The 12213-nt window shown below is 35.8% G+C and overlaps 1 protein-coding gene across 2 annotated transcripts; it reads left to right on the plus strand.

The window, feature by feature from the left end:
* On the plus strand, positions 1–7299 carry LOC110465333. Of its 2 annotated transcripts, none has more exons than XM_021521078.1 (9): positions 1–98; positions 1147–1219; positions 1611–1637; positions 2829–3017; positions 3277–3441; positions 4203–4307; positions 5090–5189; positions 5357–5551; positions 6102–7299. In XM_021521078.1, exons 2-9 carry the CDS (start codon positions 1159–1161, stop codon positions 7009–7011), a joined length of 1752 nt encoding a protein of 583 aa, XP_021376753.1. In that variant the 5' UTR covers positions 1–98; positions 1147–1158; the 3' UTR covers positions 7012–7299. The 2 variants fall into 2 exon arrangements, with proteins under 2 accessions (XP_021376753.1, XP_021376752.1); XM_021521077.1 differs by having other exon boundaries at positions 1–85.
* Positions 7300–12213: the final 4914 nt, after the last annotated feature.

The following is a 12213-nucleotide window of genomic DNA, read 5'->3' on the forward strand; positions in this document are numbered from 1 at the left end:
CTCAGGTATATGTGAAACAAAATAAACCAATATCTTTCTGGTTGTGCCGAAAATATGCTGTACTGTCGTGACGCCCTCAAAAGAGGTAGGTGTTTCCGGTAAATATATATTGCATCTATTCTCTGCTGTACCTGTAGTCTAGTATTTGTTCAGCTTTCGGAAAAACTTAATTTTGAATAATGTGGTCAAACTATGTCATCAATAGCTGAGTAATATTACATCCATAGAACCAGTGGAACCGTAGTTGATGAAAAAAACAACTACATAGTAATTCCGAAGTTTTTTGTACAAACCAAACAGGAACAACGACGTTTTATTTTTCAGTCTGATTGACCATCATTTGTTTCGAGCGAATAGTAGGGACAACACTTATCCCCATCAAGCTTGGATTTTAAATTGCTTGAAGTCGATATGAATGAATTTTATATATTCCATGTTGACATTTAAAAAAATATTTTTGAAAGACAGAACAAGGTTCATGTGGTAATAAGATTAGTAATCGGGTCATTGTGAATATGTAAAGTTACATTGAAGGATGTCTACGTCCTCGCGATAGTCGTAGGAAATCTGTGCACAAAGATAGTCAATAAGTTAACCGCAAAACTTTTTAATTTGTGTTTTAATTTTGTTGTTAACAACCAAACATGGCGTTACAAAGATACACATTCTTAGACTATTATAACTACAGATATTAAGTAAAAGTGCATTTAAGGTCAATTATATTATGCTTTGCATATTTGCTATATACCCTTGGTAAACTATGCTCCTTTATGTGACTGAAATACTTTTAGAGATTATGTTAGTAATGCTGGGACACAACACATTTTTGTGTGTAAGGGTTCAAAGTTGATTAAAACATTTCTTTATTGCTATACTTTAGATAAAAAGATTGAAGCTCTATAAGTCTCCTCTGATGAGAATGTCATAAACTGAACAAGGTGGTATGACTACCTTCACATTAACATTAAATTTAAAACGGAGAAATCAGAGACACTAAGGGGTCAGAACGGAGTACTAGTATGCAGTGTAATTGATTAACATGCATAGATAACTGTTTAAAGTACCTAAATTTGTGGCATATTTGCATCAACTCAGCAGCTGAATCCAGATCAAATGAATGAACCTATGCTATTTTTGTACATGTAGCACAGTTTTACAATGACTGGGATACAACTACTATCAGTGATGATTTTGATGACCTTGTATGGCGTAACCGAAGGTATGTATGACTGTTTATGTATATATAAACACTGACAAGATAAACTACCGTAACCGAAGGTATGTATGTCTGTATATGTATATATAAACACTGACAAGATAAACTACCATATGAGATATGATGGAGGTCTGGTGTCTTATTTTGTACAACTTAGCAATACATAAGGCTATACAAAAGGATATTTCGAATTATCATAAAACTAAAGCATTTTTTAAGCACTTTGTTGGTAATATAATATACAATGTATGTAAACGTATAGGAGAGTTATCATTTGGTAAACTGCATCAGATTTACATGTTTTTTTAATAGAAATTCTTTATCTGTAAAGTGTAGAGCATACAATGCTATTCATGCATGTATACGCTGTTTCCATGGTTGTTTTGTATTTCAGCTCGTGTTGACTTCTGCTTCCCCACAGGTAGGTTCATTTAATGAAAAATATATTCCCGATCATACATACATGTAGTGGTTATTGGACACACTTTAGTGGTGGACAGTAAAATTACGCATTTTTGCTTACATTTACTACGTAAAGAACAATTAAATGAAACGGCATTATCGAAACCAGCGGACTAATTTATCAAAGATGCAAGCGGCCCACATCACACTAAGGACAAAAATAAAATTGGATTCGGTAACAAAAAGAAACGAGATGTTGTAAATTCGATGAGCAATTTTTATGATGACATAAGCCCTAATGTCTTATTAGTGTCTACGTTAGTCTCGCTATGTACCGTCTTCATAGGTAATATACAAGTTCATTTTATTCATATTTCACACATACGTTCTGATTTTGAATTGAGTTTTTTTAATATGACTTATTAGGGGTTGAACATTTGAGTTACTACAGCATCTTTTAGAGGGCTTTGTGAGCCTTACTATAATTTGGCGTTACAGTACTAATATTTGATGTCCTGATTAAGCAATCACAAGTAAACACAGAGAAACTTATTTTATTATGAATTGCATCCAGTCATGTGAGTACGTTACCTATGATCTTATTATATTCGTAGTTCATTTTCAAATAATATGAACACAAGCGAAGGAAATATATGCATGGTTACAGTGAGTCTACAATTAACTGTTTTGTCTAGAGGGATAATTCCTAATAAGACATCATATTGAAAATAGCTTCTGTACAGTCACTGATTTTAAATGAAAACCTAAACTTCCTTATGTTTTTGTATATTTTTGTTAGGCTTAAGATATTTTTAACTTAACTTGAAGAGAATGAATAAGATTTTTGTTGATTTTTAAACCATTCCTGACCAATTAGATATGTGTCAGCTTATCGGCGACAATAACAACGTAAACTATAGGGAGATTTCATCCCATATTGGCTAAATCTTGGAAAGAGCATGAATGGACATAAAAGTACATGTATTTAAAGTAATTTATTTGACACATTTTATTCTTCCTTGAGCTAGACAGAGCTAAAAGCGACACATTTTTATCATATTTAAATAATCATGGGTATATCTGTTTTCTATCCCTAAAGCATCAAAACAAAATTTGTCATCCCGATTTTTCATTATAATGGCATTAAACATATAGATTATCCCAACTGTATGTGGCTTGTGAAAAGTCATTATAAACACTTTACTTACAGACCCGTGTATCAGCGGGAGTGTGCCTGTCCTTGACGTGGTCGGACGCTCCACGAATTGTCCCTTCTATGGCAAGAATGGTCTGTGTGATGCAAGTTTAACGGAAACATGGTATAGGACGGACATACCGATGACCAGCACGTGTCCAAACATTGCTACGTGTGGTACATATTACCCGGTGTGGTTGAACGGTAAGGTATAAGTCGGATAAATCACTCTTTTTTCCCTAAACTGTCTTTATCTCGGTTCAAAATCGATGTTAATACTTACAATAGTTATTCACATACAAATAGTTATAATATTTTTTGTGAACTGTAACACACTACGATAACCCCATCACCACCAACCCGAGTGACATTATAATGATTAGTTAAAAACACAATGACTGACGATAACTGATGAGGAATATGTATATTAAAAGAATATTGTATCGATTCTTATCCACATAAGGGTCCGAGCCAACAGAAAGTGAAGGAATGGTAAACAGAACAGCTTGTATGAAGGGAATCAGTGGTTGTTGTATCAAGACATACGACGTTGTCCTGAAGAACTGTTCGACGTTCATGGCCTATTGTCTACAGCATCTGACAGGATGTGCAGAACGATACTGTTTCGGTAGGTGGTATCATTCCCTGCCCAGAGCCTAACCGTGAATGGTGCAATATGGGATATGCAGGGAGGTGTACCTACCATAAGATAGACAAGGAGGGTAACACGTCTAATTTGTGAAGAAGGGGTACATTTCATATGTTATTCAGGGGCAGGATACCTTCCCATAATACAAATATTCCTCAGTTCCATTTTAAATCTCGATGTTCTTTCTTTTGATTTGTCGTTTCATCCACTATCGAATTAAAAACCCATTTTTTCACATATACTGACATTGCAAAATTCTAATGGTATTGTACTATTGTAAAATACGTATTAGAGTTGTACTGTCTATTTTAATATAAACTATACGTATTGCACCGTTAATTGAGTCTTAACTTATTATCATTATAATATCTCTTGTAAAATATGTATTAGTATTGAACTTTCTTTTGAAAAAATACTCATCACTATTGTGATTTCAATTGTAAAATAGTTATAATAAGAGTACTATTAATTGTGAAAGATCTTTAGTTTGTACATTATATTGTAAAATAATAATTAGTATTGATTTTTCTATTGTAAAACAATAACAGGTATCGTACTCTTTCTATTGTTAAATACTAATTTGTATTGTACTAGATATTGTAAAAAACTAATTTGTAGTGTACTATCTATTTTTCAATACTAATGATTCCCTCTATATTTGTATTACTGATTATGTTATTAATACCTTATGTATTTCGGCAACGTTAAGTATGTCAATAATTGTTTTATGATAATACCAGGTGACTCCGGAAGTTGTCCAACAGCTCCACCAACGACAAAGCCGACAATATCAACGACGTCTACCACTCTATCAACTCCTACACTTCTTAAGAGTATGGCGCAAGGTAACATTTCTATGCTTCAATTGTATTTATAAGGTATCATGTAAATGCTTTGTCAATAACACCCAACAAAATATTTACAGTTGCTGGGCTAATTTGAATACTTGCCACGGTATTAATACTATACGTTTTTTTATCAATTTGCCATGTCCACGTCGATTCAAGGTCGCTATAGATTCTTCTACTTCAGCCGATTTCCTCTATCTTTTCTTACAGCATGACCAATAAGGACAGCTTACAACTAAAGGCTATAAGACATGTGAGACAATTTCGATTTTACAATCAAGAACTCTCCAATTTTTGATAGTAGCATCCCTACTTCACTAACCTATGTTTCTGACATGTTGAAGTCGCCTCGATATCATTACTTTCGTGATAGATGTCGCCTACTGACGGACAAACGTACAACAATCGACTTCCAGTGTTACAGGTTGATGGAGACTATGGAATGGTTTCATGGTCGCCATCATGATCTGATAAGGAAATTGCTTTATTTTTTTGTGTGATATGAAGATTGATGAATTTTAGTATGTCTTTTATTGTTTGTTTTCTATACTCATGTTCTTGATAGACTGGAGAGCATAAGCAAAAACAATGACAATCATATTGCACATGGAACATGGTATTTTCTTATGTGATCAATAGACATATATAATTTTTCGCTAATCGTTTTCATTAACCTGATTGTCTGCACTCTATGTATTAATTAGTAGATAAAGAAGTTGAACAACTGGCCGCAGATGTTCTCTTCATGTATAATTGATTATTGTTTCTGTTTTCTTTAGATAATGACCAGATCGTCTTAAATATTGCAGTTATAGTTGTCGGTATCGTTGCTGCCATTTTACTGATAGTGTGCATAGGCTGTATCCTTTGGACATGCAGGTAAACCACTTGATAGCATAAAAATATAAAACATAGAAATGAGAATCGAACAAACACAATCAAAACAAAAATACTTATGTGATAATCGTAATAGATATTATAAGCAATAGATTCAATATCTAACACCACTGCAATGTTTCTATTACAACGTCATTTGTTTTGTTTAGTAAAAGGAAAGCGGCAAAACGGAGCGGTGCTTCTACCAAAGGTAACAACGGTCCTCTCTTGCGTGAGGTTGATGAAGAAAACACAGTTATAAGGGATGTTCCAGGAGAACCCATGTTTGCAGTTGATAATGAAAACAAAGCAAGGGGGTTGGAACGGGGGCAATCTTTCCTACCTCCTCTCTCCATGTCACACAGGTATAAACCAATATAAACAATAACCGTTAATCTTTACGTCGCTACGATTTGTGTAAAAAGCTTAAATCAGCATCAGGTCGATGTTGCTTGTCAAACATCATGATATTTGGGACATTTAGGAAACTAAGGTGAATCTGTAGTACCTTTTGGAATTTATTGTTTTTGGTTTAACTTTAGTTTCCTTCTTTTTACTTCCTTCTAATTAGATTTTGCTTCTATCAGTGTCTTCGTTAGCACGATTTTATGTTTAATAAGTTTTAATTATGCAATTTGGAAAAAGGTTAATTATTTTAGGTCAAAGATGCCTTTTTTTGAAATTATACGGTAGGATTATAGTGCAGAATGCTGTAAATACTAGAACTATGCACTGTTTTGAACATACTTAGTGCAATAGTTCCCGGACCAGGTAGAGAGGCACTCTAAATATAATATATAGACGATAATAAAGTCAAAAAGTCCACGTAAAGACTATATAATAATATAACAAACACCAAAGATTAACCACTAGACATTTTTTGCATTCTACATATATTTATTTACATTTATTTAGAAACGAGATATCGGATGATCCCATCCTGGAGGGGGCTTATAGAGGGAGAGGAGGACACACAACTGCTACCCTAATGGATAGCACTTATAATGTTAACAATGATGTTTATACAATGAGGAAAGCTAAGTTACAAGAAAGAGAAATGAATGTTGATATTCAACATGTGACCGACGTTAACGCAGGAAGACAACGAAAGAAGAAGAAGAAAAAGAAGATGAAAAATAAACAAAATCCATCTGACACACCAAAAATCCACGATACCTTTGAGAGTACCAATCTAGATTCTCAGGGAAATGTGCGTGACGTCGAAATAGGCTACCCTCCAACTGGCTTCTTTTTAACTAAATCTGAAGAAATTATCAACACCAATCCAAGTAATAGAGAAACATCTACGAGGTTACGAATCAACACATTTGACAATAATATCTTCTATGACGATCAGAAACAAATGCAAGACTATAGCAGTAAAAATGAGAGTATTGAATTCCTAAAGACTGGTGCCACACAGTTTGTCCAAGAGGCGGAATCATCTGAAACACAACTGGAATCTTCGGATAAAACGATGACTTTGCATTCCCATCCGGAGCATATTAACGAAGAACACAAGGCAAGAAAAAATCTTAAGATACAAAATAGAATAACTGTATCAATCACACAACAATCAAATGATATCATAGACAGTATTTATCGGGTGGAAAATAGTGAATCCCCTCTAAGATTAGAGGGTTCGAAAATGACAGAGGAGAAATGGGCGTTACCCACAGGCATCGGGATGTGTAGTGAAGCAGCATCCACTGTAAACACAATGGAAGAAACCGGTGAATCTCTTCAACAAACGAAGAAGAAAAGGAAAAAGAAGAGAAAAAAGAGAAAGAGGAAAACGGAAGTTACACCCGAGACTTTATTATAAATATACATAGATAACATATCTAAGTGAGTTATGCCAACGGACTCCGTAGTGTTAGATGTTACACAAAATGTGTAAATTATCAAATGTACAATATATATTGTTTATTTATGTTTATAATTACAGTTTTCAAAATATAGGTGTTTAGGTGTATGTGCATAGCTAGACCTTTATCGGTGTTTATCTACAAATTCTTCTAGTTTTTCCTTATTGACAATTTGACTTTCTTCATATTTTGTTTTTAGTTTCTGGACGATATCTAAATACTGTTCGTGTGGATTGTAGTTTGAATACAAAATCTTAACAAACCTCTATTTCAATTTCGTTATCATTTAGAATATCTTTCATTAAACCTGTCTGATTTAATACACCATAAAGGATCCATATATACACGGCAAACACTATTAATGAAGGAAGGTCACGAGTAACATTAAATAACGAGGTACACAAACACGTTTACAGCCATTCTGAGGGAGTTGACACTTACCTAACGAGGTTCCCCAACGAGTGATGGTTGGTTTCATGATAATCTAACTATATATGTAGGTATTTGTCAAATGGCATAAAGAAATGATGTTTACCGAGCGTTTTACAATTTGAAATTTACCCAATTGAGAAAGATTAACATGACACAAGACATCACAAGTTAGGCGACAATTATTCTGCCACAACGTTCATAATTTATCATAACACTCACATGTTTCACTTGAAAAATGCATACTAATGAAACAGTGTCCCAGATGTTGCACACTATTGATATTCCAAAAATGTGTACAAACTCTTAGTATGTTTAAACAATGAATCTTGAATGCGGAACCCTAAAGTGGTTTTGGAAAAATCGAACATTAGTGATTAGGGTTATAATGCATCCCATTATGTTCGCCAAAATATCAATCAAAACTGTAAAAAAATATAATATTTTGATGTGCATCCGCCTTTTTCAATAATATTTTATTACACTGTAAATGACTCTAAACTTGATAAAAAATTAGAATTCAAGCTTTTTACACTTAGATAGCAAGGTACACTTACTTGTTATACATCAAAAGTGAAGTATGTATATACATTGGTTTATATTCTGGTTTAATAAATCTACACGTCAGATGCATTTCAAAATAAAAAAAAGGTTTTGTCTGGCTTTTGTGCAATAAAAATGAAGTATTCATGAATAAAAATGTTTAAAGAGGTATGAAGAAAAAAACTTACAGACACATAATGTCAAAAATGAATTACATAGCACCATACACCATACAAAAGAATACCTGTGATAAATCGTTTTGTTGATCTAATATGTACATTTCAATACCGTTCAAACTGTTAACAAAACAATACCTTCGAGTAATCGCTTGGCTGACCTACTATGTAAGTTTTATTAGTGTTTAAAATATCACCACCATAGAAATATCTTTATAACGCTTGAATTGTACGTATAGCGTGTCTGCTTATCAGGATGACGGCATTAATTGTTTTCTTTGTAGATTAGAAGACTACACCTAAAGTGTAAAACGTTATAACACACGCCGTACTTGTGCCTGATTATATCGTGAATTTCGCGGAACTGACATTTTCGTATAACGCGGAAACATACCCGGCCTTGTCGACCGTTGGTATCACACATACATGTACGTACAACGTGCACTTGTATAATTTGGATTGGACATGTGCCTTTGTAATATCTTCGGTATTAACGTGATTATTTTTTCTCGTATTTCAGACAATTCCTTTAAAAATAATTCATAAGTAGGACCATGACACCTGATTTATTGCAACATTGACCACTTTACAGATGAAAGTAACACACACACACACACACACACACACACACAGGTGATTGCAATTTGATAGAAGATACAGTATGCCTAAAGTGTATTACACTGCATCATCCAGCTGTTACGTCCCTGTAGGTGTAATCGGTGATGATAGGGGCAAAGTGGACATCCGAACTGGACTAAACTACTGCTGAAACAGAAGGGCGCGTAACACATCTTAGTTCATAAATTTCAAAACAATAGAGGTGTGCTGGTTAATTTGAAATTAGATAATGTGTAAAGTGTGTTTATTATGAACAACGTCACTATTAAAAGAATTTAACGGTAGTAAAGGCGTCGACAGTTCTCAGGGATGCAAAATCCACCGACAGAGTCAACCACCTTGTATCTTGAAATATGAACGTAACACACATACAGGTAAACTTACAGAAGATTCTGTATTTTCAAAAAGAATCCTGTGTAGATTACGCAATGAAAGGCAACAGCGTTTTTAAAGCAAATCACATTCGATTCAACCGGAGTGCAAATACTTATACCATCTTGAGAAATAATTTAGATCTTTAAGCGCAATTTGTTTTTTGGAAATAAATCTTGAAAGTTTCCTGATACATCTGTATCATAATTCATATACCTGTCATAGATTGATCGGGTGGCGCGGTGAAAAGCATTCTACTGCAGAGGCCTGGGTTCGATTCCTTGATCACACATGAAGGTATGTGGTAGCCTGCCTGCTATGTGGTAATCCGTTTGTGCAGCTGATACAGCTAAGTCAAAAAGTATTACACATCCAAGATAAACAGAATGTCATGAAGGGAAAAAAGCGGTGCTTATAAGAGTATTGATTGACAATAATTATCACGTCATTAATGTTGTTCTGTAGACGAATACTTTCTTTGACAAATTGTACAATCGAGACGATGCATATATTTCTAGATACAGAACGGTTCTTCTTTCAATGACAAAACTCACCAAGTAAATTTAGATCAAATCCAAGTAATGTCATATCCTCAAAGAATGAACCTGTATGTTGACAACGATACCACAAGGCACAGTTTCGACCATGATTAAAAGTCGATATTAAAACCGTCTCACAGGATAATACATTGTTTAATCACGAGACAAGGATAGCGACCATACCACTTGCCAAAAGTCTTCACCAACCTGCATATCATCCATTAGGTCTTGATTAATCTTATCATCCAGGAAGTTGTTCTATATTATGCTATCCTGTGTAAACACAAACACTGTAGTAACGACAAAAAGACGAAGATTTCAATAAACGTGCCATTCACAGTTAAAGAAGAAAATAACTGGTACGTTTGTTGTCGCTGTAATCTAATGGAGTAGAGTGCAATGTCGCATTGTCCATCATCCAGATTCATATAGCTGTTGCCAGGACGCCTTTGTCGCTGTGTGGAAATTAGTGAATTAGCGCGAAAATAGTCACACCCGAATATCTATTGATATACTATTTAAAACTTGGATATATTTCATATATATATATCTCAAAACCTTTGCTAAAACCTTCGCTACGCGAAATTTTCCAATCTTCGAACAGATTAAGGAGTCACAACATGACGTTTATACCCTGGTAACTGTGTAAGTCGGCACAACGTGATATGCCCACCCTACTTACAGTGTAAGGAGTCATAACGTGATATGCCCACCTTACTTACAGTGTAAGGAGTCACAACGTGATATACCCACCCTGCTTAAAGTGTACGGATTCACAACGTGACATGCCCACCCTACTTACAGTATAAGGAGTCATAACGTTATATACCGACCCTGCTTACAGTGTAAGGAGTCACGTGATATGCCCATCCTGCTTACAGTGTAAGGCGTCACAACGTGATATGCCCACCCTGCTTACATTATAGAAAGTCACAACGTGATATGCCCACCCTGCTTACAGTGTAAGGCGTCACAACGTGATATGCCCACCCTTCTTACAGTGTAAATAGTCATAACGTGATATGCCCACCTTACTTACAGTGTAAGGAGTCACAACGTGATATACCCACCCTGCTTACAATGTACGGATTCACAACGTGATATGCCCACCCTGCTTATAGTATAAGGAGTCACAACGTGATATGCCTACCCTGCTTACAGTGTACGGAGTCACAACGTGATATGCTCATCCTGCTTAAAGTGTACGGATTCACAACGTGATATGCCCACCCTACTTACAGTGTAAGGAGTCATAACGTTATATACCGACCCTGCTTACAGTGTAAGGAGTCACAACGTGATATGCCCACCCTGCATACAGTGTAAGGCGTCAGAACGTGATATGCCCACCGTGCTTACAGTGTAAGGAGTCACAACGTGATATGCCCATCCTGCTTACAGTGTAAGGCGTCACAACGTGATATGCCCACCCTTCTTACATTATAGAAAGTTTCAACGTGATATGCCCACCCTGCTTACAGTGTAAGGCGTCACAACGTGATATGCCCACCCTGCTTACAGTGTAAGGAGTTATAACGTGATATGCCTACCTTGCTTACAGTGTAAAGCGTGACAACGTGATATGCCCACCCTGCTTACAGTGTAAGGCGTGACAACGTGATATGCCCATCCTGCTTACAGTGTAAGCCGTCACAACGTGATATGCCCACCCTACTTACAGTGTAATGAGTCATAACGTGATATGCCCACCTTACTTACAGTGTAAGGAGTCACAACATGATATGCTCACCCTGCTCACAGTGTAAGGAGTCACAACGTGATATACCCACCCTGCTTACAGTGTACGGATTCATAACGTGATATGCCCACCCTACTTACAGTATAAGGAGTCACAACGTGATATGCCCACCCTGCTTACAGTGTACGGATTCACAACGTGATATGCCCACCCTGGTTACAGTGTAAGGAGTCACAACGTGATATGCCCACCCTCCTTACAGTATAAGGAGGCACAACGTGATATGCCCGCCCTGCTTACAGTGTAAGGCGTCACAACGTGATATGCCCACCCTACTTACAGTGTGTAAGGAGTCATAACGTGATATGCCCATCCTGCTTACAGTGTAAGGAGTCACAACGTGATATGCCCACCCTGCTTACAGTGTACGGATTCACAACGTGATATGCCCACCCTGCTTACAGTGTACGGAGTCACAACGTGATATGCCCACCCTTCTTACAGTGTAAGGAGTCATAACATGATATGCCTACCTTTTTACAGTATGAAATTTAAATTGTATATGGCTTTAGTCGCGTTCTATCTTGATATTCCTTTGTACTCTTGTCTGAAAAAACATAACTACATATACATCTCTGGGTGGTTTTTTTTAATCTCATATATGATACAAACACAAACAATAGATTGTCTGCCTATGGTTTCATGTAATTCTGGTCACGTCGTGAGCACAGACTGCTCTATTATTGCGCGATATCATTCATTTATTGAGTTGTTGAATACTTA

Source organism: Mizuhopecten yessoensis, unplaced genomic scaffold (genome assembly GCF_002113885.1).
Source record: "Mizuhopecten yessoensis strain PY_sf001 unplaced genomic scaffold, ASM211388v2 scaffold11069, whole genome shotgun sequence".
NCBI lineage: Eukaryota > Metazoa > Mollusca > Bivalvia > Pectinida > Pectinidae > Mizuhopecten > Mizuhopecten yessoensis.